The following is a 27,042-nucleotide window of genomic DNA, read 5'->3' as shown; positions in this document are numbered from 1 at the left end:
CCGATGGCCATTGCTCTCCTTCATGATGAGCACAATTTGCTTAAAAACAAGGTACAATTGGTAAAAGACGCAAATGTGCGACTCTGCTGACCTGCGTTCCAAACCTGGTAATGCAAAAGAAAGTAGGATTGTTTGAGAGATTCATTGTGAGATGCAATAACAATGTATGCGCACGATATCCTGAAATGATGTCTGAGGATCGGAAGGACGGTATTTGTAGGGGGTCGGTCGGCGCTGGATTAGAGCGGATTATGACTCCTAATGCTTGTGCGGGGGAGGTGCTCAAAGAAATGTCTTTCTGCGGCCGGGGCTGACGACAGATGGTTTACTCTTTTGTATAAATAAACAAAATAGTCATTGCAATTTCTATCACGACCTTTCTGAAGTCATGCACTTGCCAAGCACACGTAGTTTAAGAAAACAGATTTTGGTCATAACAAGATGCGGAAAGGGCGCGCGTAACTGCCCAACAGCACTTCGCACAGGACCGATCCCAAAACCCTGTAGATCCACTCCAACATGACCACCGCATCTGGCGCAACCACACCCTCCACTCCCGCCACAAACACCACAGACTACATGAACCAATTCCGGTCACAAGCCGAGAAGGAACGCTTGCCAGAACATGCACCAGACGGCGTGCAAAGAGTACGTTTGAACTGCAATTCTTTCAGTACCTGTGCTATTCTCAAGCGTTTTTAAAGGTGGAACAAGGGACAAGAGACATTGCGTTGCGAAACTGTTCACGGTTCTACGAAGTTGAATCGGATTACTATGACTGGACTTTGGAACGACGAGCGTATGTGAATGCCAATCTGTAAAGATGAGAAGGCATACAGAAATATAAGTTCTTTAATACTCCTGTATTGTCACAGCGCCCGCCTCAATGCGCCAAGCATCGCACATCTCTGTAAAACCATCCTATTCGAAAACACAAAGTGGAAACCGACAGGAGATACATTGGGTGAATACTTTTGTGACGATCGGACTGCATACGCACGCCCAATTGACAATCTCCTGTGACCTGCAAAAAAGACCCGGTGAACTCGCAATTTTACTGCGTTGTAGTCCAGTATGTGGACAAGATGAATGCCCAAAAGCTCATGAATTTTGTGAGGGATCTGGGAAACAAGGAAATACCACGAAAGCATTATAATATGAGGGTGGCATCTGAAGAGGTGAGTTATGAATCACACATGCATTATCGACTAGTGATCATTGATGTCCAAATTGTTGACAAATAGAAAAATATGGCGCTGACTGGATACGAAACGGGAGGGGTAACACCGTTTGGTAAGGTTACGTTTAATACGTACTTTCAAGAAGACCGCTGATGCATACGTACATCTAGGCATGAAGGCCAATGTTCCGATCATCATCACAAAAAACATGACGATGCTGGAGGTAGGCTGCCGGAGCACTGCAGAGTGTAATGATTATTCAGCGGTATATATATCAATAACCACTTTGTTGCCAAAGCCGCCAATCCTGTACCTTGGTGCTGGCCATCGAGATTGGAAAATCGCCCTCCCCATAGATGATTTCATTACGGCTACCAAATGTTATGTCGCTGATCTAGAGGCGTCTCCAACAGCATAGAAGTGGAATGTACATTGTATTATTATTATATTATCATACTGGTAGAAGAACAGCAAGTTAGCATAGTCTTGGAGGTTGAGCAGATGTGAGGATTTATAACTAGCATTTTAGAATGGATTGATCGAAGTAATAAGTTCCGCGCTCAAACTTTCAGGAATTGCGCTACCACGTAGACGTTCATCAATGAGAAACATTCCTAGATTTCAAAACAACGATTAACAGAGTGCTGAGGCACCGATGAACAGACTATACTACTCCTCTCACCAATGCAAAATTCCCTTCTGCATAGCATGCCATCGTCGTCCAAGTCAGACAAGTTCCTAATCCGAGCGATTAGATAAAAAGATATAGAACAAGCTTATTCGGCAGAAGACTCACCATATCAATCCAAGAGAACGGTTGTCTAGGCCACTTCTCAACCAAAGTGATCTTGCCTGTTCTCCATCAATCAACCCGTCTCCATCCGTGTCTGTCTGGTCAAAGAGCTCGCCGTACCTAGCTAATGCATCTGGCGATATGCCACCGCCGGTACCATTTGCGCCTGGAACGTCAAACTCCTTAGCACTTGATATTTGCTCAAGATGAAAAAACCCGTCGAACCTTGTCGTGCAGTTGGCTCAATTACAGCTTTGACACCGGTAGTAGGTCGTGATGGGATGGTTGAAGGAAAGTTTGGCCGCGGCGGCGCGGGTCGTGATGGAATTGCGGCAGGGGCGTTGATCGGTGCCGCACTGGCATCGATGGCTTTCGGAAGACCTAGTGCAGTACCAGCACCGGGACGCGCAGGTAAGGGTGGACCTTCACTGCCTCGAGACGGGGCTGGGCGCGTCGGTAACGTCGGTCCGGATACTGGTTGTCGCAGACTAGTTGAATTAGTATTCCACGCCGTTGACTGTGCCCGCAAATCTGATGGTTTGACCAGCCGGACCGGTTCAACACCATTGTCTTGCTGCGATTCTCTCATCTCGGAAGGCTTTAACGCCCGTGTTGGCGGTGTCGGAGTGATGTTGCGACTCTGATTAGGCGTGCTCCCTCTGGATGGTAGCTGAGGAGGTGTGTATTGTTGATTCGATTGTTGCAATGACGAGCGCATCCCGACACTTGGACTGCGACTTGCGTCTGACTCTGTAGCCGCATTGTTACGGGAAGGGACAGATGGTGGTTGCGAAGACTGATTTGAAACCAACAGCGGTGGCCGCTTCCCAACCATTGGGAAACCGCTCACGTCCTCTCCTTTCTCATCCTCCGTGGTCAAGTTGGCGAATTTGCTCCTTAGCTGTGAAACGCTTCCACCACCATCATTGCTCCCTAAACTTGATCCACTCATAGACCGCGTCATGACTTCAGCCAAAGAGCCTGCCGGCGAAGGTCCTGAGCCACCTTCCTCTGACATGCTTGACTTGCGCGCATTGATACTATCACGGCCCGCCTTTGCCATCGCATCCGATTTTTCCATCAGCGCCTGTCTAGTGGTATAAGTATTCTTCAGTTTTTTTGCGCGTGCTGTGGCTCCTGACTGTTCATCGGCGTGGCTCATGTTGTCTTCTGTTTTGATTGCGCCGGCAGCAAAATCTGGGGGCTTGGCTGTCGGTCGTAGTTGCACTTTGAATCCCTCTGATCCGGCATCAGATAAGCTCGCGAGAGAGCTGGCCGACGTATCCCTCCGTAATCCACCTACGCTAGGTCGACCGCCCAAAGAGGATATTGAGCCAGTAGAGCTGCTGTGGGGTAGGGACCTTATCTATATTGTAGTTTCTGATTAGTTTGACATCACTTTGCAGCTAACTCTCGGCTCCATCACTTACAGGTGCAGGAGAGGTATTTCTAGCAGGAAATGGCGGTCGGTTTGGTACCGGGGTCTCCTTTTGGAAAATGTTGATGAGTAACTTACTACGCGCAATACAAATCTGCAGAAGACCAACCTCGGTCTGCTCTTCCAATTGCACATAATTCCCCGGGAAGATGCCAATCCTTCCATTCAAGCGACCTCTATACCACCCATCGTCCTCGGCCGGTTCAACTATGGGAAACAGTTAGCAAAACAATCTCCGTTGGATCCGCGCCGCCAGTAGAAGTACCGTCGACTATAAGGTCTCCAAGATTGAATGTGAGCTCGTCCACAGAGTCTCCCACACAGTCGTAGAGCGCCTTTGCGCGCATCTTGGTCAGCGGCGGAATGAACACGGAATTCGCCTCAAGCGTAATAAGGATGGTGTCATTCACACGGTGGAGAATCTCGTGACGGTCGTTTCGCGACCCTTCGACAAATCTAAAGTTCCCCCCAAACAAAAGTAAAGACCAACTGTCAATGTTATTTTGGCCCAAATAGCTTGGACGGCGTTGCTCCTGTGTGAGATGCTTATACTACGTGTATGTTTGATATGCATGGGCTTGTTTGAAAGGTTTGGAAACGGTCGTGGGGCGGTAGGTTGAGCTTTGGCACTTCTTTGCAAATACAGCACAAAGAGTGGGAAACGCAAGTGCATTTTATGTCGGCGGTAGACTTGTCGATACTCTGTATCCATAATAACCGCCTGGCGTGATATCTGTATCGAAGAATGCACACTAGCTCATATCTCAAGAGGCAGGTACACATTGCCAAAAACCGTCCTGAGGAAAGGGAACTTGAGAGCGGTAGCTTTCAGAGTTTGAAAACCTTCGACGGCGTTCTGACAGGCCACCTCCATCCTCGTCGAAATCCCTGTCGACAGGACTCCTTGATTATTATCATATCATCCCGTCCGGCCGACGTCCCGTTAAAGGCTGGCAAGGACCGCCTGAAACCCTTGAACAGAACGACGCTGATGAGACGTTGCCCTCAACTCACATATCCTCACCTCGTCTCCAACCAAGGCAAAAGTACCTACAACATTCAAGTAACGGGAAAACAAGGCATCATTGGCGAAATGTCAGTACGACTCCTCCACAAGATTCACACGGTTCGCGCACAATGTTCTCCTTTGAAACCTATAACATCCATATTCTGTTCTACTTGCTACCATTACCAGTCAGGAACCGCCTTGGCACACTATCTCGAAAATGCGGTTGTTGGTGCTTATAGGGTACAGGCTTTTCTCCTCCAAGGCCGATGCAGTCCCTGCTGGACCATTCTTTTGATCAGAATACGCTGGGGGACGACTTCCTGAGCGCACTCGTGCACGGATCGTCATCCTCTGGAACAATCGCAGCTGTAATGGTGGGCTTGGGGTTGGCCTCATTCGAGCCGAGTTTGATGACCAGTGAAATGAAAGAAATGGTGCAAACGGAAGCTCTCACCATCCGCCATTCCCTTCTATTTCAAGTCCTTCAAAAGGATGGTAACACCCACCCAGAGTCGCCATGTGTGACATGATGATACTCAAATCTTGACTGTTACCATTGAACTCTTTGGTCAAGATTCTGCAACGGTGCTCACTACGCAGCATTACCGCTTTGGTCATGATAAAGTTTCAAAGAGTCGTAGCTTGCCGCCCTTTACCTTGAAAATACCTCGTTTGCAAATGTATGTTGTAATCCTCTGTATTATTTTTCTGGATTGTGTTGTCTAGCTATCGGAAATAAAATGGATTGAAACTGCTAATATAGCATGACAGCTCTGTGAAAAGAAAGCATCTTCAAGCAGGTTTCTTCTCTACCCTAGATGAATCCGGGTGCCATGCCTTGCTAAGTTCATCGACATTCTTATTTGAAAAGGAGCTATTATATGGTAATTTGGCACATCACCAATAGCTGGAGTTTAAACCACTGTTTAAGGATGTATTAGAACATTTTAAACATGTTCTCTTCCATGGAAGTAAGCAGGTAGCTCGCGATCCGTGGATTAAAACACATCTATTTCAGCACAGTCTTTAGAAACATTATCTCGCAAAATCATGCGAGCGTTAACAAATCATAGTACAGCACCAGACTGCGAGCGTGTGCGATAGAAGCAGGCGCGAAAGCAAATAAAGAAACCGTTACGGTGAAACACCAAACCTCTTTAGCATAAAACAGTACCGCAATTCTGTTGGGATCTGACCAACGTAAATGGATAGCATTGCAGATAACGGTGACCGTACACGGTGTGACCGCCGTTTAAATAAAAATAAACATCACTCTTCATGGAGAGAACTATACCAAATTGATAGCTAATAAATTAAAAGAACGCAACACCTCCCCACCCCCCGCCTATAAGCAATCTACTCGTCCTTCTTCTTTTTATTCTTCTTCTTTTTCTTTTTGGCAGGTTCTTCTTTTCCCACATCTCCGTCAGGTTCGCTCGTGTTTGCGTTGCTGCTCCCTGACGCTGTCCCTGGAGTGCTGGCTCCGTTTGTAGGCAGGGAGATATTAGAAAGGAAATTGTCGGCTTCGGATTCATGTTTTCGTTTCTTGATTTCTTCTGTTGATCGTGACATAAAGGATGATTTTTAGAAGATAGAACAAGTAGAAAGACAACCAGCACGAACTAATCGGCACGCACCGCTGACTTCAGGGTTAGCTATTAGAGAATGATTGACAAAGCGTTTTGCGGCTTGAGAGTCGAGGCGCATCGTAGCTATATGATGAGAGTATATTACGTTGTGTCGCCGAGAAGGATGTCAATTAATCAACATCATGCATACGTTTGTTCAGTCCCGCAGCATCCTTTATCTTGTTTATGTACCCCTTTATTCGAAGCATTTCTCGCTTGACTGGTGCGTCAGGTTGCACGCCTTGTGTCTTCAAATATACTGCAGAGGAAAATGGTCATTCAGGATATTGTTACGTGAAGCGCACAAGATTTCAGCAAGCAATCTGCCCATTCAGAAACAGAGTGTCCAGCAATACCCACCAAATATAAGACTGTTCATTGCAAAAGCCATCAGAACCTCCAATTTGGCTCTCTCCAGCGGTGCCAGGTTTCCCAACTGTTGCTCGAATGGCAACGAGAACAGCGGTTCCATGAGATTTGTGACCCTTGACACTGCTGATTCTAGCGTATCTGTAAGCGCAGAAAGATCGGGTACGACTTCTTCGTCCATTGGGGGTTGTGTTTTTGAAAGGGGAAATGTTCAGAAAACTGAAGGAATCTCGCAAAGGTCGCATCGTCCATGCAGATCAGTTTGGGACGTGTCCATGGCAACAACGATACGTGGGGGTCAACCTGCAGGATGGATTCATTCAATACAGCTTTGAAAATTGCATCTTGGACAGAATGAGTCAAGACCTATCTGCTCTGCTGAACAAGCCGCGAATTCATTTCGGCAGTTTGGAGGAGGATGACCGGGTGGTGCGTGGTGGAGGCTCGAGTATTGGCCTGCAGGTAAGAGATGAGCCTTACGAAACATGTTGGCTAGCTGCTGGTCACGGCTTTGCTGGGCGCCCTCCTTGTTTTTCCTGTCTAAAGAAACGTTGCCTGACTTTGCATGCCTTCCTTTTCTTTGCCTTCATTCTCTCCTTGCCATAGGGTGGGGTAACCTTGGATGATCTAGGTTAGTAGGCGATCTACAGTTTTTGGCAAGCTGCTGGGAACTAATGAAGCTGAGGTAAATCTATAGGTGACGAAGATGTAGAGCATTCGGAAACAACATCTCGTGCACAAGCAGAGCACCAGGCTATTCTCGAGCAATTCGAGCGTAAACGCATTGCGAGAAACTTGGCGGTTCCAACCGATGATGCACGAGTCAGAGCACGACTACGAGAGGAGGGCGAGCCAATAACCTTGTTTGGAGAAGGGGTACGAAATTGTTGACGATTGGCGTTTGAGTGTACTGAGATCAACGGGGTATTGATTTTCTTGGGATGGCTAGCCAGCAGATCGGCGCGATCGGTTACGAGAAATTCTGGCGCGAAGGATCCATGAGCAACCGGGGATGGCAATGGAAGTGGAGGAAGAGGAAAGTTCAGAGGAGGAGGAAGAGGAAGAGGAGGAAGAGTTTTACACACCTGGACCGTCTGAGCTACTAGGGGCAAGACAAGACATTGCGAGATATTCCCTGTCACGGTAGGCGAGATCAAGCAGATATTTCTTTATCATGTACAAAAGTCTCCTAATGACATGTCTTTAGAGCAAAGCACAGACTAGCAGCGCATCGAGCAGAACTCGACCTCCCGTACGGACAACGAAAAAAGATGAGGCATGAATGGTACACAAATCTAAAAACCTTTGAAACCCGAAGTCTACAATATGGGGACGATCGCCCTCTTTCCTACTGCACATTTTCTCCCAACTCCCGCGTCATAGCCACCGCCTCTTGGGGAGGTTTCGTCAAACTATGGAGTGTGCCACAGCTGACAGCCCTACATACCCTCAAAGGGCATCGAGAGCGTGTTAGCGGAGTCGCTTTCCATCCTAACTCAACAATATCCCAAACACCCGAATCACTCAACCTAGTCAGCGGCGCTGCGGACGGGAGCGTCCACCTGTGGAACTTCAACAGCGAAGTACCAATAGGAAGTTTAGTCGGGCATGAATTGAGGGTCGCACGAGTGGCGTTCCACCCATCTGGGCGATATATTGGAACCTCTAGTTTCGATAGCACCTGGCGATTGTGGGATGCCGAAACGACGCAGGAGCTCCTACTCCAGGAAGGACACTCTCGCGAAGTGTTTGCACTTGGATTCCAAGAGGACGGTGCATTGGCGGCAACCGGTGGTTTGGACTCTATCGGACGAGTGTGGGACTTGCGAACCGGGAGATCAATCATGGTTCTTCAGGGTCACGTAAAATCTATACTATGTTTGGACTGGTCGCCAAACGGATATCATGTTGCAACGGGAAGCGAGGATAATACAATTCGCATATGGGATATGCGAGCCGCGAAGAGCATCTACACTGTTCCAGCACATACAAATCTGGTAAGCCATCTGAAATACTGGCACGCTGGGAAGAATTTCGAAGCCAGAATGGATCCCGATTGGACGTTCCGATCGGAACCCCTCAAGCAGGAAGAAAATGGGGATGTCAAAATGGAGGACGCCGAGAATGGGTACCAGCTCAACGGAAGCGAGAATATGAAGATGGATGTGGATGAAGACGTCAAAGTGAAAGAGGAAAGTGACGGTGACTTGAGCCTAGGAGGGGATCGTGGGAGAATGGTGCGACGACAAGTCTTGGATGGGTCCTTTTTAGTATCAAGCTCGTATGATGGGACCTGCAAGGTGTGGACGGATGGTGATTTCAAGCCTGTGAAAGCATTGACCGGACTCGAAGGGAAGGTGACCGGCTGTGATGTGTCCGGGGGTAAGTTTCTGAGTCGATCATTTTGAACGCAGCAGGCTAGTACTGATTCCTGTTGCTATACAGATGGGCAATACATTGCTACGGCGTCTTACGATCGAACCTTCAAGCTCTATGCTACAGAGAATGTGGTTGAGGCATAGTCTTTAACGGAGTTCAGCTAGGATTGGCGCCGGTCCAATGTTTCAGCGGAGTAATTGCAATGACGACAGCAAATATTCCATTCCTACCTGTGAACATCGTCTCTATATCGCATACCCTCTGTCGCTCTCCGGTAATTCAACACTCGCTTCCAATGGAGGAGAAGACGTCGCCGTTTTGCGAAAGTTTTTTGATGGTCCTTTTTGTATTTATGTGATTACTTTCGTCGTATTGAACAAATAAGATTAAAACTCATCACTTTGTGATGCCATTAGCAATCACTTGCATCATTAAAACTCACATTAAATCTGCCATGAATACAAAATAAAAACTATAAAACAAAAAAATACTTTGGCTAACATGCACAAGATGACACGGATGATCTTGGTGTCGCCATAACCGACACTTTAGCTTTACGAGACCCTACACTATCCCAATCCTCTTCATCTCCAGCTAGTATGTCAAAAGCATACTTTGGTGTTCGCACATTCTCTGCAATATAAGCAAAAATCTCGTCTATTCGAGTTCCAATTTTGGCTGACACTTCAAAAAGAGGGAGACCGTCGGTGGATAGTTTGGGTTGAAGAGGTGGAGAAGAGACTTTGGAGGCTGAGACGGGTTGGAGAAGAAGTGTATTTGCAGATTTTGAAAGTGCCTCAACGCTATCGCTTTCCTGTTCACTTTCTGACGAGCCTTCGTCTACAGAGGCAGCTTGACTCGACTCCCATTCACCCTCATCAGACGAAACAGATGTCTTTCCAAAGTCTTCTTCAGAGAATTCGGATGCGGTTTCGTAGAGAGAGTAACGAGATGTGATAGAGTCCCTCCAATGTGGGTCTTTCAATCGGGTCGATGAACCGGCCCAGGGGAGTTTCGGAGCAGATGGTCCATCAGGATGCGGTAATGTCGGAGAAGTGGGAGAAGCTGACATTGGTGAGGACGGAGCGTCACTACTGGGTGTACGTGATACTCCAAACATCCTTCCCCTCGGACCTGGTATTACACTCTCTCCCGCACTTGTTGCCGATCCACTGAGCAGCGTACTCCGTCGTCTCGTCAATCCATATCTCTCATACGTCAGCCCTCCCTGTGGCGTATCTCTCCATCGATCTACAGCAGCGTCCTTGCATATTCTCTTGAGTCGGATTGCAAGTTCCTGTCCTTGACGTTTGGTAATGGCGCGATCCCGCTGATTATCAATTTTGTTTCCGACAAGGACAAATGGAAAGTTTTCTGGGTCCCGAATATCAGCCTGTTGGATGAATTCTGTGAGCCATTTGAGGAGGTTGGTGCTGGTTTCTGGTTTCGTGACGTCGTAGACTAGGCTAAAGTAGAGGCAGAGCATTCAACCAAATTTGCCATCTCTCTTGCAATCCCCAATAAATACCCAACATTACTTACACACAGGCATCTGCCCCTCTGTAAAAAGCTATTCCAAGGCTTTGAAAACGCTCCTGTCCTTAATGCCATATAGAGGTAAACAGTTTTAGATCCCGACCATGCAAGGACAATTTCAAAAGACTCTTGCACTCATCAGCTCACCTGCGGTATCCCATATCTGCATTGCAACCTTTCTTCCATCTTCTGTTTCAACTTCCTTTGTAATAAAGTCTGCACCTATCGTTGCTTTGTATGCTAATGTGAAGCGTTTATGTATGAATTGATAACGCAGCGAAGTCTTGCCCACACCCCCGTCGCCCAAAAGGACGACCTTGAGGATGTCCTTTGGCATTCGCTGGGGTGTGCTGTCAGTTTTGGATGCAACTTTGAGAAACTACAAGAAATGGGTGTAGATCTGCTGACGGGAGAAGCGGCGTCCATGTGTTCATCAAAGGACCGCTTGCATGACTGTGCTCTGAGTAGGTGGCCCTGTGATTGTGCCATCTACGATCAGAATGCAAGTCAACGACCAGCAGACGATGACGATCTCTACATGCGATGCATTTGTGGTAGCGATGCATGAGTGATGAGTGTGGACAATGGCCATAAGGTTTTGGAGAACAAGAGGAAAACGATGCAAGTCGAAAACGCCGAAACAACATTGTTATGCTCAAGCGCGAGGAGCATACCAAGTGCAATCCCTCGACCGTCTGCAACATGCAACTCACTCACACTCACACACATGTCCTAATGTCCATTCCCATCTCCATTTCCATTTCATATTCCTCCTCCAACACTTTTTCAATGCCCAACGTCAAACCACCCGGAAGGCCGATAGCAATTATCATCAGGAGAAGGTTCAGATCAAAAGCCGGATTGTGACTAATCTCAGTGGCACGGTGACTCAATTATGTCATTTGTATGACTACACGGAGACCAAAGGAGGGGGGCAGATCGGCGCTTGAAGAAAAAGAACACCCCCTCCATCTACTCTTCATCGTTGCTTTGAAAACACGCAATGTCGACTCTTGCAGAACTTCCTTTGGATGTCCAGTTTGCCCCCATCAGGGAGGCCGATGTCTCGCGCGAGATGACCACTCGCTACATGCAAGACATGTTGGACTATGCCGATGTTGATGTCGTCATTGTCGGTGCTGGACCCGCGGGTAAGTCTGTTGTCTGGAATGAACATCCCATCCGCGCTTTTCGCTGGAAAGGTTTATAAGAAGACTTTGGAGCGCGAGATGCTCGAGCCAAGATGCTGGAGCAAAATGTGTCTACAATATATTGGAGGCTTGCGGCTTATCGCGCCAACTTTACATACAACTAGGTCTCAGTGCTGCCTACGAGTTCACCAAGCACCCCGAGATCAAGGTTGCTCTTATTGAGGCTTCCGTCGCTCCTGGTGGTGGTGCCTGGGTTGGTGGACAGCTTTTCACCCCTATGGTTGTCCGCAAGCCCGCCCACCTGGTCCTCGATGAGTTGAACGTCCACTACGATGAGAAGGAAAACTACGTTGTCTTGAAGGTAAACCAGTCATTATAGATCATGCATGTGAATTCGCTAACAACCGCATACTCTAGCACGCTGGTCTCTTCACTTCGACCATCTTGTCCAAGGTCATTGCCAGCAACAATGTGAAATTGTTCAATGCCACGTCCGTTGAGGACTTGATCATCCGCAACGACACCGTTGCTGGCGTCGTGACAAATTGGGCTTTGGTCACCAAGGTGGGTGTCTTGGCAAATCCCTTGTCGAACATTCGATATTTTGGTGCTGATCACATGATATCGTAGGCCCACGGTACCCAATCTTGCATGGACCCCCAGGTCATGGAATCCAAGATTGTCATCTCGTCTTGCGGCCACGACGGTCCTTTCGGTGCTACTGGTGTCCGGCGATTGGAGGAGCTTGGTACGTTTAGCGAGGAGCGGTGAATGGAGATGAATGCGCTTCTAACTAAAGGACATGCTTCTTTCATAGGTATGATTTCCAAGCTTCCCGGTATGCGTGCCTTGGATATGAACGCCGCGGAAGATGCCGTTGTTGCCAAGACGCAGGAGATTGTCCCTGGTATGATTGTTACTGGTATGGAGGTTGCCGAAGCGTGTGGTACTGCTCGTATGGGACCTACCTTTGGTGAGTGCATGACATATTCAAAGTGTCAATTGCAAGAATCTGACACTCTCCAATACGATAGGTGCTATGCTTCTCTCTGGTCGTAAGGCCGCTCTGTTGGCCCTTCAGAAGCTTCAGAAGGCCAAGGCTGTTGGTAAATAGGTGTTTTTGTAGGAACGGAATTTGTGTCAATTGAACTTTGATAAGGGAGCATGGGGTACATTTTGGTCTTGTATATGCATGTGGCCTAGGATAACAGAGCTTCTGTATATTTTCAAAGGTCTCGCCAGAACGTATGTCATATTTCCACAAGACAAATTATCCATTTGGTTCCAAACATCCCATACCCTCAGATAAATAGGAAAAGAAATAATAACCAGCAGAAAACGCCTGTCTCTACTACGCATGTATGTTCTACTTGTCCTTGACCAGGTAACCAACGTGGCACTTTTCGAGCAGGGAATCTATATTCACCCATGGGTGCACCTTCATGAAAAGTTCGGTAGCGTCCTTCCCCGCGCCTCGCATAAGCTGCCCGGCACCACCCGGATGAAACTTTACATACTGCGTCACGTTATAGACTTTGCCTTGTATAGCCATCCATAGGTCGTCCCGCTTCTTATGTTGCGCTACGTCTTCAAGGGTATATCGCGCAAGCTGCGAGACTCCTCGGAGGTTTTGGCCCGACATTGTAAGCCGAGCCCAATCTAACGGCGAAAAACCTGGTCCCAAAGGTACTTTTCGTCTACCTGGTAGCGAACCTCCAGCTCGTTGCGGCCCACCCAGCATTGGAAACGCATTGAGAGAGTTTTCTACCTTGGTCTTATTTGGTGGCAGGGGAACTTTAAAGGTTACGGATGGGGGACGTGCGGCATGTGCAGAAGCTGGTGATAGGGTTGAAGAGGAAGAAGAGACGGACAGTGAAGAGGTGATAGACTCTGATGACGTTGAGGCGAGTTTCAGGTTTTTCATGTCCTCGTTCAGAGGTCGATCGTCGCTGTCAGAGTCGGAATCAGAAACGTCTAGTTTTAATTCTGGGATTCTGGGCGGTATGGACATGGTGGTATTATCTATACTAAATCCTCTGTAAGGAAATCCTACTGAACAAATCGATGTTTGCAAATGGAAACTCCATGCAGTGAAGGGTCTCAAAGCTGTGTGGCGTGGCTGATTACAAATGATTATAAATCATGGCAGTCAGCGTTAGCGTCGAGATCGAAATCGGGACTGGAGGATAACGCAAAACGGCCAGCGCAAGCTTATTGGGCCTGAACAGCAGCTCGTGCTGCCCGCTCCCTCCTTCGTGTCTCCTTTGCGCTCGAAGCGGAGGCAGTAAGACTCACAACTTCTTTTGCTTTTCGCTCGTTATGCCGCCTGAGTTTTTCTAGTTCTTCACTGTGATGATAAAAGTCGTCAGCGTTGAGCGGTTCCGGTGGGTGAAGCTATATAAACTTACTCTTTCTGTGCACGCAAAGCGTCAATGGCCTGCTCCGGATATTTGGAGAAATCCACTATTTCCTTTTGCACATCTAGTAATATCCAGACGGATTATAATTCTGCGTCGTGAATTATCAATCTGCTGTAAACCACGTACCGGTTGTAACCGGCGGAAAGTACTTGTCAAAGTCGGCTTTCCATTGTCGATACGAAGCGGCCGATTGTTTGCCCACAGTGTCCCGCCCCATCTCTGACGGCGGTGGTCCAATATGTGACAGCGAGTCTTGGCCTTGTAAATGTCCAGTGTCAGTTTTTTTCAAGAAGGCGAGGAATTTGAGATACCAACCTGCTAGGATAACGATAGGTTTGTTGTGATCAACTGACATGGTTTTAGGAGAGCTCCCTTTAAAGGCATGATGGCTGAGAAGTTGCCGACACTGTAGTACATAAACAAGTCAATAACTGCGGCTTTCAGTATGATAGTAGGTAAAGAACCTTTGCTACAGTGTTTTCATCCTTTTGCGAAACAAACATGAGTGACGCTCCGTTGGTGTGTGCGATGTACCGCAACGTCTTGGCAAGCATTTTCCTCTTTTCGCTATTATATGGGCAAAATTGATTAACACCATTATGATGTTTGTGTTCAAAACATTTTGGATGGTTTGTACCTACGATTCCATATCCCGAAATACATCGTATTTTGTCCCAATGACAACGATTGGTGCAGCGCAAGGATCCAAGAATTCCCTTTGATTCATCGTAAGAGTCCAATATCAGACCAGAATTCCAAAAGGAAGTCGTACAAGTAAAACGGACATGTCGACTTACTTTTCCACATTCTCAGCGCCAAATTTCTTCCACGCGTACGCCCTCATAGCCCTTGGTCGCTTCGATCCCCGCTGTTCCAAGCTATCCAGGAGGGAGTTGACAGTCGACTTGATCTTTCCTATGAGATGTTCCAGGGTTTTGAGAGCTTCTGCTGGCTTGGCCAAAGTGGGTTAACTGGTAATAATTGTGAAAAGCATGATGCCAGGAGACTTACCTCGGAAAGATCAATGACGATCACAAATGTCACGGTATGTACGTTAGCTTCGTTGACCGGAATCTTGATAAGATCCGATAGAAAAATGCCACCCGCTGTTGCAGACAGCTTGCAAGATGAGCCTCTACCCAGCTCCGTCAATACTGGTGTAACTGACCGAGCTCCCAGATGTGGGCCACGTCCTTAACGGCATTGACACCCCGTGTTCGTCGTCCAAATGTGTATTCTAAACCAACAGTGGGTGCTGGAGGCTCCTCTGAATATCAAGGGCACAAGCAGGGTGTTCAAGTAGGTCACACGAAGTGGAACCAAGCGTTGATGTCAAACCTCTATCCAAGAATCGCAAGATCAATGAAGACTTTCCGGCATTTTTGTTTCCAACAAAGAATAATGTGCTTTCAATGGATGTATCAGGACCTTATTCATGCACCCACAGAGTTTGGTTATTTAAACATGGGTTGCGGTGTTAACAGTCATCAAAAGACTCACTCTCGGCAGCCTTTTTTTCCCTTTCCTTGGCCTCCTTCACCAAAGTCCATATATCCTTGACAGAAGCAGCTTGTGCCGACGACTTTCCAGCGGCCGTCGACTCTCGCGATGTTGTCATCCTGACCCACCAACTTCAACGCCGACAGTGTGCTTAACGTTCGAGTTGAGCAACGACGACGACGAGAGACGAGAGTCGGCAAGTCTCGTGACCCGGCTTACGAGACGCGTCCATTACGTGTTGGCCTGCAGGGTGGTCTTGGATCCCTTCAGGTTCAGCGCATCGCCAACCCTTTTCCTTTGTTACCAGTTCTGAGTCTATGGTGGAGGTTTGGGGTCAGCAATTGTTATCCTGAACGTCATTTGTAATGAAACGGATCTCATGGCTTTACGTTTGATGTAACGCTCCGATAGGATATCTCACTGCCAAGGCCGAGCTTCCCTTGTTTCTGTTCGTCTGGGTTTAAAGAGTTCCTTACCGTCAAATCTCGCTCAAACAAGAAACAGTCTGTCCGACATGGATCGGCATAGGGGATCCTTAGGCTATCGCGCATTCTCTTCCTTTGCCGCCATCCTCCTAGTTTATGCCACACCGGTCAATGCGCTGTGCAGGTGCACTTGCAATGGCATCTACGTAGGAATGTTCAGCGACGGAATTTGCAAGTAAGTTTATGGCCGAGACATGTCCTCCCAAACTTTTGTATTTCGGCCACCCTAATGGATTCCATATTTTCGCCAGCGGGGTGAGCTGCCAAGAAGCCTTCGGGGCCTGTCCGGCAGGCTGGAATGCATTTAATCCCCTTGCAGCAATCGTAGGCGGTCTCGTCGCTGGCCTCATAACCCTGATATGCATAGGGGCATTTTGCTACTGTATACGACAACGACGTCTACAGGCGCATCGAATTCTTTGGCAGAACCCGCCGGAGCAGCAGTACAGTGTGTATCCCCTGCAAGGACAAGCAGCCTATCCCCCACCAGCTGGTCCGCCGCCCCCAGCACAGCAGGTTTATGGGGCTGCGTACGACGCTGCTCCAACTTACTATCAGGCGCCGCCGCTTCCTTACAATCCGTTTCCAGATACATATAATGATGGCGGCGCGCAGCCGCCACCGCCAGCGTACGTGGAGGCAATAGGGCATCCAAAAGGGATATGACATCGAGACCGCGATGCGAGGAACAATATGCAGCGTAAATAGGAGGACAGCTGATTTCTGAATATGGATTCATGTTTTGGTTTTGATCACGGCATGTCTGTTTTCTATACGAATGTAAATACTAATTACATGGTTAATTGCTGTTCTGTGCTTCTGTTCATAATGTCTCGGTTGTAACTCCTCCTGGTTTCCTATCTCGTCTACCTAGACCTTCTAGTTGGAAAATATACGCAGACAGTGAGAGTGTTCCCCGAAAGATTCACTGGCTCAGCGACAAAAATCCCTTGTTATTCAAGTATTCGTAGATTTTCTGTAGATCGTAGAGATATCCTCGAATTAAACATGCGCAATTAAACCACGCAAGATTGGAATATAGCGATACGAACCTTGACACTGTCCTCAACGGATTCCTTGTCAGAGCGGAGGTGAATCTCTGGCTTCTCCGGCGCCTCGTAGGGCGCATCAATACCAGTAAATTCTAAAGCAAAACGCATAATCAGTAAATTCCAATTTGGTTACACACTCCATCTTGAACACACCCTTGATTTGCCCAGCTCGAGCCTTTTTGTATAAGCCTTTCGGATCTCTCTGTTCTGCCACCTCAATCGGCACATCCACAAAAACTTCAATGAAAGGCAGCCCAGCTTTCTCATGCAACTCCCTGGCCTGGTCTCTGTCAGCCCGGTAGGGAGAGATGAAAGACGTGATGGCCACCACAGCCGCATCAGCAAACAGCTTTGCAACCTCTGAAATTCGCCTAATGTTTTCTGTCCGGTCTTCGGGGGAGAATCCCAGGTTCTTGTTTAAACCGAATCGAACATTGTCGCCATCGAGACGATAGGCTGTTGTGCCCTTGTGGAGCAGGTGCTGTTCCAAAGCTGAGGCAATGGTTGACTTTCCGGACGCTGAGAGACCAGTAAACCAGATTGTCAAGCCCTATCAAAAGAGTGTACCAGATCAGCCAGCTGACGGATGCTATTGTGCATTATGCGCAAATATACCTTGTGTCCGAGCAAGCTTTCTCTTTCTTCCCTGCTGACAGCTCCTTCGTGCCATGTAATGTTGGTCGCCTTTGTGGTTGCCTCAGCAATGAGAGGCCTGTCTGCACCAGGAGCAGCAGCACCCTCTGGAGCCTCTGGGTTCACTTTGGTCATTGTGTTGTCGTTAATTACTTGTGGTAAATGGCGTGGATGGAAGTGGTCGAACGAGGCAAACGAAACGACTCCAAGAAATGACGCGATCGCCCTCCTATCACCATCAAGTAAGCAAAATCTATGATTGATTACCATGGAAACAGCTGATGGCACAGTGATTATTTCGTTCGTTTGGGACTTTTAACACATTCCGTCCCGTCGCCGTCTTTTGGCTAGAAGCTCATCCTTTGCAGTGCGGTAAGGGAGCTCGTCGAGCTGCTGTCCATCTGTAAATAAATGCGTCCTGTAGGTCGTATCGGGCCGTCGCCGCAGCTGCAAAAAGGTCTCGGACATCTGGTATCACGTGTATAATTTTACCTTTTCTGGTAGTATTACTCTCCTCCCAATTGGGGATCTGCTTGGCAAAGCAACGGGTTTCGATCGCCGACATCGTTTCGCTGGAGTTTCGTCAACACACGGAAGGAGCTCTCCATTACTCGAGGGTGAAGAAAGATTTAAAAGCGCTTGTCTTTTTTCAGTATCTTGCCACAGCACGAGCAGCAGTAACAGGAACAACAGCGACAAGAGCATGAATGGTTGTCTCTCGCCGCCTTCAGATGGCCTTCCTCGTCTATCACACATTGTTGGCGATGATTCTTCTACCTCCAACTTCTTCTTTGCAACACGTTCAGCCTTCTCCATGGACACCTCTCCCAGAGTCAAATGGGAGCCTGCTCAAATGTTTTTGGCACCTTCCAAAGCCTATGATGGTTAGCAAACCTTCCCCCATCCGCGGCAACAATCCGTGATATATATTGTAACGGAAACAATGCGTGACATATCTCCCTTCACCCTCTCCAGTTGCCCAACCTATCGTTGCATTATCACCGCCACTATACTACCGATTTCAGTCTCGCGGACACACATCAATCCTTTTCCTCCGAACGAAACCGTTTGCGTTCTCATACTCGAGTAGCTGGCGAAACCACACATCAGCATCAGCCTCTTCCTTGTATATCATCATGCGAGTATCAGATCCTTCGGGCATCTCTTCATAGTAACGTCCACAAATTTTCCCGTCAAAAGGTCGTTTAATTGTCATCTGGCCTTGATTCGGGTCAAAGTAAGACCATACCCACTCGGTTGACTCGATGTAGCTTGTCACAGCAACAGTGTGTCCTATCCTATCCTCAGACTCCGACGGAAGGAAGATCAGGGAGCCGAATGGTTCGCATTTATTGGTTATAAACCTTATTCCAAGTCTTATAAGGACGTAATTCCAATTTTTCTGCAAAATGTATGCCTTACCGGTTGTCTTCCCTTATCCAAGTATACGCACCCACGGGATCAGTCTCGTCCTTTCGCACACGCAGGGCCAGTGGTGCGGCAATTTCTTTGACCAGAGGGGAAACTGAGTGGTATGAGATCAGAGCGGGAAATTTACGATTTATTTTGCTGCTCTTTGATTAATCTGTGTATCATTGATAGTAAACACATATGCTATTGTCACACCTACCTGAGTCGCTCGATAGTCTCCAAATCTCCAGCCTTCTCATAGAATTCACCTTGTTTTCCCTGCAACGTCTTTGATATCCATTCCAAGGAATACCCAAGACATAGACCGGGTCTCGCAGCCACGCCCTTGCTTTTGTAATAATCTTCTAGCAAAACGCTTTGATCAAACTCTGTAAAGGTTCCATTCGAAGATCTAGCGACACTGTCACTCAAGGGATTGCTCATGCTCATGGTATCAGGTATCAGTAGCGCTTGACTGCGACGACGTTTGCGAGATGTCGAGTGGAACAGATGGGGAAAACTGTCATAAACAGGATGACATGATCTAGACTGCGCCACAACGCAGTGGAGGGCTGGGTCGGTCATAGGAACATTCAAAGGTTTTAAGCTCAAGGGAAGACCATGAACGTTGTCTCGGTTCGACGCATATGGATGGTGGAGAAACCTTGCTGTCCGCCCATACCGGAACGTTGTCCTGAATGCCCGCACACGACATCGACTACTGGTTCCTCATGACATGGTTTCCAGCATTCAAAAACCAAGACCTGCCAAACTCCTTGCACACAGTTTCTAGTGCAAATGCAGCTGCGTACGGATCTCCACCGTCCTTGGAGGAATACTCAAAAAGAAGAACAAAACCGTTCGCCAAAAACCAAGGCCCCATAGCAGAAAGGCTCATCATCCACAGTCACCCTTCGCGACATTGCTTACGTACTCGACACGTAAACGCCTCGCTGGGTTTGGAACGAGACCTGACGTTTTCGCCATTGCCTTGCCCTCGGCATCCCTGGATTTCTACCCGCTCTCGCAATCCTGCGCAGGACTTTGTATTTCTGCTTTCTTTTGAGGCCTTCCGCTCTCCATGATTGCCTCTCTGAATACACACAGATTACCATTGTCTCGCAGTCGCGTTATCGGCTTTACCAAGCTATAACCAACGACTGCTCACACCCAACACTGCCACAACACTCGAACACATTGTCTCGCAGCTGCTCTTCCCCACTGGACCACCTTGACTGACCTGGCGCAAAATATCGACCCGGCGCCATATTGGTGACTCATTTATAATGCCTCAGGAACGACCGAGATTTGCAAACTCAGATCTTGCTTCTACGAGTGGACTCGATCTTGGAACAACCTCTGCTGCATTCTCGGCTCGTAACAGTGATAACAACATGCAGCGATCCGCTAGTCCCGCCCCGCCCTTTGCTCCCTCAATTCCGACCAATAGCGATGTTCGACGAGGGTTTGTAGATATTGAACAGATATATCAGCCATATCAGAAACAACAGCATGGTGCAGCCGATTTTGTCTACTCGGAGCAAAAGGGAAGTAGGCTGGGCCCCATTGGGGTTTCGACACCACCGGGGGCGTTGGAACTCTCTCCTACGGATGCTGCCTCAAAATTCACTCCGGCCGTACAGAAACCCCAGGAACCGGTATTTAAGGAAGGATCGATTTTCTACCGCAGCTCCCCTGCCTCAAAGCCGCAACCGCCTCCGAGTACCGAACGCAAGATGCAGAATCAAAAGTCAAAAAACTCGATATTTGATGTCACGCACACTATTTTAAAACCTGCCGTGAATATGACCGAACAAGAACTCAACGCACTTCGAAAAGGGGAATTATCAGGAGCTGAGGCGAGCGAAGATATAATCAACCAACGGCAGGATGTAAGCGGGTCCATAACAGTGCCTCTGGCCCTATCCTCTCCGCCAATACCAAGTATATCCACCCCACCAATCAACCGAGACCCAGATGTCGAAGCTGCATTCCTTACCAATGCCAACACCAGCACACGTCGCGGCTTTGTAGAGTTGGATGATAGCAAGTTTACCATTGCCTCCACCCCAGGTCAGCAGAATAACCTGCGCGACCACCTGCTGGTGGATGCAGGTGCAGGTCCCGAAACCGGCCGCAAATCTCCTCAGTTGCTAGCTGCAGAAGAACGAGCCAGACAACGCCATCAAGAAAATGTGAGCGTGATCACTTCACCCGCAACATGGGACAATGTCAATTTGACCTTTCTCCCTACCAAGCGAAATTTCCTTGGTGAGGGCCGTTATGCCCAAGTTTTCCTTGGGTACTACACTCTCACAGAACCCGGAAGTCCTCGCCGCTCCGCCTTCCCACCTACATCCCCACATCCGCAGACACCATCTTCGCTCCCAAAGCTGAGCCCTGAAAACCCAATCCCAACACCATCACCAGAATTTTTTCCCTGTGCTGTTAAACGCATGCATCAAACTCCGGAAGCCCAGGCGATAGGTCTATGCGAAGTCTACATCCTCCGCAAATTGAGTCCTCTTCATCCCAATATTGTCAAATTTATTGGTGTAAAAGATGAAGCGGATGTTGATAATCCGACTGTGCGTAGCGAACTTGCGTTATCAGCGTCTACCGATGGAACCGTAAAAGTCGATCCTGCTCCACGGCTACTACTCCTACTCGAATTTTTACCAAAAGGAAATATGTGGTATTGGGTCCTGAGGAATAAAAAGAGCGTAGGGAGGAGGCTATGGTTAAAGTGGGCTCGGCAGCTCGCGAGTGCTGTAGAGTGTATGCACGCACAAGGGATCGTGCATCATGATATTAAACCGCATAATATCTTGGTGAGATAGTCGTTGTAGTGATGGCCGACATGATGACCTCAACCTCATGTGTTTTTCGTTTCGAAACAGCTCTCTGAATTTCTGGATGTGCGTCTGGCTGATTTCGGTAACGCCTGCTTTATTCCCGAACCCACGGTCGACGAAATGGAGGAAACCGAAACAGGATCGATATCATCGTCTAGTGGTCATACACAAACAAGCACCCCAACACCACCCTCACCAAATCAAACTCCAAAATCCCGACCACAGATCCCCCACTTGACTATCCCATCCCCGTCTCCAGTCACAATAGCGTCGCGTGCATCAACTCCTTCACCAACACTTCAAGACGGGCTTGGTCGCGGTACCGAAGCCTATAGCGCTCCCGAGCTTCTCACGCCCGGCACACCCTATTCCACTCCGATTGATATCTATTCTTTAGGCGTGACGCTCTACACACTCATTACAGGCACAGCACCGTTTCATCTTGCACGCACCACATTGCAACTGATTATGGGAGCTCGTAAAGGGTTCTTTGAGAGCGGCCTGCAGGTTCATGGGACAGAGCTAAGAGGGGGCGTAGAGAAGGTGAGATTCTTGAGTGGGGAAGTGGTTGATGACGGGATATTGTTAATTTTGGAAGGGTGTTTGGAGAGGAATCCAGAGCGTAGATATACGGCGTCAAAACTCAGAGAAGAATTGGAGAAGGTGGAGGAAGGTGGTATATAGGCGGAATGGATATGGTAGGAGAATGTTGGGCGTATCCTTATATTTGGGAGATGTTTATCATGTTTCACTGCGTAATTACATATCTTAACCTTGTGCAAAGAATCAGTTATTCTTTCTGAGATAAATGTTTACAAAATAATGTTCACTCCCTAAACCCTATATACACAAAAAAAGAAACATACACTGCATCCTCTCCCAACGTGGCTTCATGTCCAAACTTAACCGCCAAACATACGAACAACCTCTTGCCTCGACATGGCCTCGGAGACAACTCGCTCAACCTCCCATTTCACAAACGTCCTAAACATCATCCACCACATTACAGCAAACAGAATCAAGACGGAAACCACAACAGCTAATCCAACCGTCGTGCTCAAACTTCTCCACACGACACCCCAAGCCCTCCTAAACTCTCGTCCACCAAATTTGGGCTGCTTTTTGGCAGGACGAACAAAAGGTTTCATAAATGTTCCTTCGGTCGGCGTCGAGAATTTAAGTCCAGGGGGGGAAGATAAGGGTGAGAGCGTAAACAGGCCACGTTGAGGAGCTTGGGCGTATCCACGACGTTTACGCAAAAGTTGTTCAAATCGTTCTGCCTCAGCAAGTTCTCTTTCGAGAGGGTGGGCGAGGTTGTTATTGTCAGGTCCGTAGCCGTCATCCAAGTCTACTTCTTCACCATCGTTTTCGTATTCTTCCTCTGATTCTTCGGGTGTATGGCCATTTGCGCCAACTTTGTCATCATGAGATTCCGGATGAGCCAGAATATACTCCTTCAAGGCAGTTTCCAGTTCAGCGTGGTAACTTTTCAGTCCTTCAGGAACCGCACTATTGATGGGCGCCTTTAACCAGGAACTCTTCAGCCATTCCACTTCGCAGGAGACTCGAAGCCGTGTCTGACGATGTTTAACGCTGGTGAGACACAGGCGCGCGCGTGATTGGAATGCGTTACCAGAGGGAACATCGGGTGTTTGGGAAATTTGATTTAGGCAAATGTGTCTATGTTGTTGATATGTAAGTACGAGGGGAGGAAAGAACTGCTGCTGGTATATATCCTTACCGTTCTTTGTCTTTCTGTAGTACCGTCTCGTGGAGTTTGCAGCGAGTCTGTTTGGGGCCTGTATGTCATCCATTCAAAATGTCAATCTTGATGTTGTAACATAATGTAAAAGTCTGATATTCACTTACCGAGTGAATTACTCAAGGGGACGATATACTCCACCTTCCTATGCCATTTGGGATGCACTGCATCATATTGTACAGTGTCCGATTTCGGTGCGTCTTCCGTTGGGTCTGCAAGGTCCACATCAGCAGCCACCCAGTCACACATCTTAAACTCTATTATTCATGGAAGATCAGTGAGCAGTTACCCGTGCATGCCCAACAAAATAGCTGTCACGTACCTCGACATTTTCGTCGGCCTTCCAAGAAGCTCCTCAAAAATCCCTCTCTGGTCGATCCATATTCATATAATAAATCCCACAACCGCTTGACTGAGCATTCAAATACAGCATCCAAAACCATGATAGATTTCTTATGATCTGCCTCGCATGGACATGTCGCAGGGGTAGTCAATGAAGGTGCCAGGTGTACGGATTTCGGTCGCTTGCGGTTTCGTTTACGATGTTTAGATCCCGCTTCTTCATGCAAAGATTTGCGATGCGGAATATGGATGTGGGGCTGCGTGTGAATATGGATCTTTTGATGTACGATATGCTGATTCTTAGCTGGTAGTGGAGGTGGAATGGTTTGACCCAGGTTTTCATCCGAACTTTTCGGGAGGGACGACATCTCCTTTGATTTCGGTGATATCGATTCGGATTGCTGTCCCAGCTGGACGTCAGCCAATTCCGCCAAACCGCGCGGTTGAGACTCTCGTTGCAAGTTGGCCGATTGGCGCACTGCAGCTGGCGTCAGTGGCGAAGACAAGACCGTTTCTATCGGTGAGACGAAATCCTCCGGGAATTTTGGTTCGTCTTCGGTCTTGGACACAACTGTGCTAGCAGTTAGATTTTTCACTTGCTCTCTCAAAATCGTCTCTGGCAAGCTAAGTGAGCGCTCTTTCCCTCCGCTGGAGTTTTTGCGCATTGTCTCGGGAGATAGCTGGCCCAGTTTTCCACGATCTTTGTTGTCATGCCCACTTTCCTTGTCGTCGTTCGGTTCCGTGTCCTTTGAAATACCTTCAGGTCCATTGGTCGCGTCGAGCGTCAATGAAGATTTGCTAAGTTCCTGACTATCCGCCCTTTCTCGCAGCCAGTCGAGAGACATGCTTCTGCGTAGGTTCATTGACTCTAGTATCTCCATATCGCGTCCCCGATGATTGCCTCTGTCATTTGTCTTTCGATCAAAATCCCGAAGACCGGCGCACAGTTCGCAGGATTGTTCTGGTGGACATGAACACGGTCCTTCAGAAACTTTTGTAATGGGAAGCAATTGAATAGTCTTGTTTGCCACACTGTCCCACAAGGACATGATGAGGCTGTACGTGCTCTCACGATGAAGGAAACTAGCAAAAAAGAACTACAAGACCGTTAGATGTAATGCAAGCAAGGTGAGCCGATGTAAGCAAAAAGACAAACTTTATTATTTGTGATCGTAGTAATCTCTATCGAGTTCGGAATGATGGCGGCGACATTCTTTTTTTCAATGGAAATTATCTCCGAGAATGGAATTTCAACCTGCACATAAGACAAAGTCACAGTTAGACCATTTCCTATTTTCCGCACAACCTGCAGCTGCGCACCGAATGCACCCAACCAAGGAGGTTGGCGTAAAAGTTTACATGTCCCTGCGACAGATACAGTCGTCCTTGTATCAATACTTCTTTGTGCCACGCACAAGAATAGTCTGAGATATTTATCTAGGGTCAGAAGTTGTCATTTGAGGGAAACCATGCAATGCTTGACGTACCCTCCACTAGCAGTTCATCTCTAGGCAATGTAGGAAACAATTCGTGAAAGTCTGCATTTCTCTTTCTGTTTGCCATTGGGGTCCCATCGTCATCTTCCTGCGCTAACAAGGCCGCGGCAGCCTCTGCCACAGAATCCCTGCCTTCATTTGGAATACTCGCACGCGGCTGGGAGAAGGAGGTACGACGAGATGAATTGGATCGTTGGGGTACTGGGCTAGGCGGCAGTGAGCTTTCGGAAGATGACTGCCTCAATACGTTTCCTAGGCGTTGAGCAACTGAAGGTTGCGCGCTATTGGGTGATGGCGATCTGCCCGCGGGTGGTGTTGTTGGTGCCTCACTCACTATGACAGGTGGATCGGTGGGTGGAATAGAAGGGAGCGCTACATTTCGTGAACCAGTCGAAAAAAACCTGGCCGCGACGCCGACTCTAACGGCTGTTGCCGCTTTTCGCGGAAAGCTGGGCGATGGTAAAGATCCAAGAGAAAGTACTCTACGTATTTCACCAGATGCTGACCGCGCAGGCTCGGGTGGTCGTATCTCGTCTGGACGCCGAGGTAAAGAAGGTGGACTTTGCGGTGTGCCTGTTGCACCGTTTTCTGACATGTTGGGTTGCAGACCAAAGGGTTCACCACCGTGCCACTCTTCAATCGTTTGAGCCATGAAAAGAATCCAAGCTAATGTCCTAAACCACAAACAAGGTTGAATTCATATAGTTTGACTATTCTGCGCAACTAGCGGACAGGGAAAGGAGACCAAGCTCGCACATACGGGTGCGAGATGGTCGCAACACGACCGACATGCACTAACCTTTGTCAAGATGAACTTTTCAGAAAAGCATGTCAAGACAGTCCAAATGCAGAACGCTCTCACAGCACAAGGGATTGCGTCAATGCCTAACAACACTGTTTAGCAGCAGCACCAGCAGCAAACAGCGCAAGTGCAATGGAGCACTACGAGATGGGACAAAAGGGAAAGCTGAGGAGTGTCAACGATGAACGCGACAGTTCATTAAACCCAAAATGGAAACTCTTTGCAACGTCATCCGGATTGAATCCGGTTCCAATGGAGTGCTTGGATAACCAGGGTGGACCTTTTTAAACACTCATCTTTTACAAAAGTTGGTGGTCGATATGCGTCCGAGTGCCACTTTGTTTAGGTATTGCAAATCCTGCCTTCAGCTTCTGACGTTTAAAACGAGTGTGTTTCTGATCACGATATAACACGGTGTTTGTTTCATTCGTACCCGCTGTACTACTGGTAGGCGTTCAGATCAGCTTTCATGTCGACGACTTGCGACGCTTTGAAAGTTCGATGACCGATGGGTCGCGTGACCAGCATTGCCATCCCAACAAAAACAACCAATCAGATCAAGAATAAATTTCCGATGATTCCCCTCAGAACTATAAAAGGAGCAACTCTCGCATTTCCCCCTTCTTCCTTGTCCTCTGCGACGTTGACACAAATCAAATGACCCTTTCGCCTTTTACTAAAGAGTCCTGTGTGTGAGCGTCATCACGCAGAGTTGTCCAATTTTTTGCCACCCTTCGTCTCTCAAGAGATGCACAATTTCAAGATAAAGGAAGAAAAACGGATGCAGGAAAATGACGGTGA

General features: G+C 48.0%; 13 protein-coding genes across 14 annotated transcripts; 5 read left to right on the top strand and 8 right to left on the bottom strand.

Moving 5' to 3' along the window:
* The first annotated feature begins 418 nt into the window (after positions 1-418).
* SPPG_04264 (uncharacterized protein) lies at positions 419-1,819 on the top strand. The gene is made up of 7 exons (XM_016752506.1): positions 419-648; positions 705-799; positions 876-964; positions 1,036-1,178; positions 1,245-1,293; positions 1,352-1,404; positions 1,480-1,819. The coding sequence occupies exons 1-7, from the start codon at positions 520-522 to the stop codon at positions 1,597-1,599; spliced, it is 678 nt and encodes a 225-aa protein (XP_016609212.1). The 5' UTR covers positions 419-519; the 3' UTR covers positions 1,600-1,819.
* On the bottom strand, positions 1,603-3,953 carry SPPG_04263 (uncharacterized protein). The gene is made up of 7 exons (XM_016752505.1): positions 3,678-3,953; positions 3,522-3,619; positions 3,405-3,461; positions 2,200-3,340; positions 1,978-2,140; positions 1,864-1,919; positions 1,603-1,795 (listed from the first exon to the last, which is right to left on the bottom strand). Exons 1-7 carry the CDS (start codon positions 3,757-3,759, stop codon positions 1,707-1,709), a joined length of 1,686 nt encoding a protein of 561 aa, XP_016609211.1. The 5' UTR covers positions 3,760-3,953; the 3' UTR covers positions 1,603-1,706.
* Positions 3,954-5,594: 1,641 nt separating this feature from the next.
* Positions 5,595-6,644, bottom strand: SPPG_04261 (uncharacterized protein). The gene is made up of 4 exons (XM_016752504.1): positions 6,410-6,644; positions 6,201-6,308; positions 6,059-6,133; positions 5,595-5,977 (listed from the first exon to the last, which is right to left on the bottom strand). Exons 1-4 carry the CDS (start codon positions 6,597-6,599, stop codon positions 5,778-5,780), a joined length of 573 nt encoding a protein of 190 aa, XP_016609210.1. The 5' UTR covers positions 6,600-6,644; the 3' UTR covers positions 5,595-5,777.
* A 104-nt stretch (positions 6,645-6,748) lies between these two features.
* SPPG_04260 (uncharacterized protein) lies at positions 6,749-9,216 on the top strand. Its single transcript, XM_016752503.1, has 6 exons — positions 6,749-6,880; positions 7,025-7,049; positions 7,116-7,294; positions 7,368-7,561; positions 7,626-8,800; positions 8,864-9,216. The coding sequence occupies exons 1-6, from the start codon at positions 6,773-6,775 to the stop codon at positions 8,938-8,940; spliced, it is 1,758 nt and encodes a 585-aa protein (XP_016609209.1). The 5' UTR covers positions 6,749-6,772; the 3' UTR covers positions 8,941-9,216.
* On the bottom strand, positions 9,117-10,798 carry SPPG_04259 (small GTP-binding protein domain). The gene is made up of 3 exons (XM_016752502.1): positions 10,481-10,798; positions 10,340-10,397; positions 9,117-10,263 (listed from the first exon to the last, which is right to left on the bottom strand). The coding sequence occupies exons 1-3, from the start codon at positions 10,668-10,670 to the stop codon at positions 9,294-9,296; spliced, it is 1,218 nt and encodes a 405-aa protein (XP_016609208.1). The 5' UTR covers positions 10,671-10,798; the 3' UTR covers positions 9,117-9,293.
* A 467-nt stretch (positions 10,799-11,265) lies between these two features.
* SPPG_04258 (thiazole biosynthesis enzyme) lies at positions 11,266-12,715 on the top strand. Its single transcript, XM_016752501.1, has 6 exons — positions 11,266-11,484; positions 11,649-11,845; positions 11,902-12,048; positions 12,115-12,232; positions 12,302-12,457; positions 12,519-12,715. Exons 1-6 carry the CDS (start codon positions 11,337-11,339, stop codon positions 12,596-12,598), a joined length of 846 nt encoding a protein of 281 aa, XP_016609207.1. The 5' UTR covers positions 11,266-11,336; the 3' UTR covers positions 12,599-12,715.
* A 135-nt stretch (positions 12,716-12,850) lies between these two features.
* Positions 12,851-13,495, bottom strand: SPPG_04257 (uncharacterized protein; the record flags this gene model as incomplete). The annotated part of the gene is made up of 1 exon (XM_016752500.1): positions 12,851-13,495. One exon carries the CDS (start codon positions 13,493-13,495, stop codon positions 12,851-12,853), a length of 645 nt encoding a protein of 214 aa, XP_016609206.1.
* A 200-nt stretch (positions 13,496-13,695) lies between these two features.
* Positions 13,696-15,522, bottom strand: SPPG_04256 (uncharacterized protein; the record flags this gene model as incomplete). The annotated part of the gene is made up of 11 exons (XM_016752499.1): positions 13,696-13,831; positions 13,893-13,965; positions 14,031-14,162; positions 14,220-14,310; positions 14,369-14,471; positions 14,546-14,620; positions 14,702-14,856; positions 14,916-15,010; positions 15,073-15,171; positions 15,243-15,332; positions 15,405-15,522. The coding sequence occupies 11 exons, from the start codon at positions 15,520-15,522 to the stop codon at positions 13,696-13,698; spliced, it is 1,167 nt and encodes a 388-aa protein (XP_016609205.1).
* Positions 15,523-16,072: 550 nt separating this feature from the next.
* On the top strand, positions 16,073-16,555 carry SPPG_04255 (uncharacterized protein; the record flags this gene model as incomplete). Its single annotated transcript, XM_016752498.1, has 1 exon — positions 16,073-16,555. One exon carries the CDS (start codon positions 16,073-16,075, stop codon positions 16,553-16,555), a length of 483 nt encoding a protein of 160 aa, XP_016609204.1.
* A 41-nt stretch (positions 16,556-16,596) lies between these two features.
* Positions 16,597-17,977, bottom strand: SPPG_04254 (adenylyl-sulfate kinase). Its single transcript, XM_016752497.1, has 4 exons — positions 17,557-17,977; positions 17,095-17,491; positions 16,942-17,033; positions 16,597-16,865 (listed from the first exon to the last, which is right to left on the bottom strand). The coding sequence occupies exons 1-4, from the start codon at positions 17,842-17,844 to the stop codon at positions 16,815-16,817; spliced, it is 828 nt and encodes a 275-aa protein (XP_016609203.1). The 5' UTR covers positions 17,845-17,977; the 3' UTR covers positions 16,597-16,814.
* A 484-nt stretch (positions 17,978-18,461) lies between these two features.
* SPPG_04253 (uncharacterized protein) lies at positions 18,462-19,842 on the bottom strand. The gene is made up of 3 exons (XM_016752496.1): positions 19,205-19,842; positions 18,997-19,143; positions 18,462-18,938 (listed from the first exon to the last, which is right to left on the bottom strand). The coding sequence occupies exons 1-3, from the start codon at positions 19,567-19,569 to the stop codon at positions 18,596-18,598; spliced, it is 855 nt and encodes a 284-aa protein (XP_016609202.1). The 5' UTR covers positions 19,570-19,842; the 3' UTR covers positions 18,462-18,595.
* Positions 19,843-19,900: 58 nt separating this feature from the next.
* Positions 19,901-22,697, top strand: SPPG_04252. Of its 2 annotated transcripts, XM_016752494.1 has the most exons (3): positions 19,901-21,179; positions 21,243-21,815; positions 21,885-22,697. In XM_016752494.1, the coding sequence occupies exons 1-3, from the start codon at positions 20,271-20,273 to the stop codon at positions 22,521-22,523; spliced, it is 2,121 nt and encodes a 706-aa protein (XP_016609200.1). In that variant the 5' UTR covers positions 19,901-20,270; the 3' UTR covers positions 22,524-22,697. The 2 variants fall into 2 exon arrangements, with proteins under 2 accessions (XP_016609200.1, XP_016609201.1); XM_016752495.1 differs by having other exon boundaries at positions 19,901-21,815.
* Positions 22,550-26,375, bottom strand: SPPG_04251 (uncharacterized protein). The gene is made up of 8 exons (XM_016752493.1): positions 26,239-26,375; positions 25,431-26,113; positions 25,264-25,367; positions 25,100-25,198; positions 23,924-25,040; positions 23,709-23,858; positions 23,581-23,638; positions 22,550-23,519 (listed from the first exon to the last, which is right to left on the bottom strand). Exons 2-8 carry the CDS (start codon positions 26,089-26,091, stop codon positions 22,742-22,744), a joined length of 2,967 nt encoding a protein of 988 aa, XP_016609199.1. The 5' UTR covers positions 26,092-26,113; positions 26,239-26,375; the 3' UTR covers positions 22,550-22,741.
* Between the last annotated feature and the right edge of the window lie 667 nt (positions 26,376-27,042).

This window comes from Spizellomyces punctatus, assembly GCF_000182565.1.
Source record: "Spizellomyces punctatus DAOM BR117 chromosome Unknown supercont1.6, whole genome shotgun sequence".
NCBI classification, from domain to species: Eukaryota; Fungi; Chytridiomycota; class Chytridiomycetes; order Spizellomycetales; family Spizellomycetaceae; genus Spizellomyces; species Spizellomyces punctatus.
The sequence above is the reverse complement of the archived record's forward strand: the minus strand, read 5'-3'. Positions and strand labels throughout refer to the sequence as shown.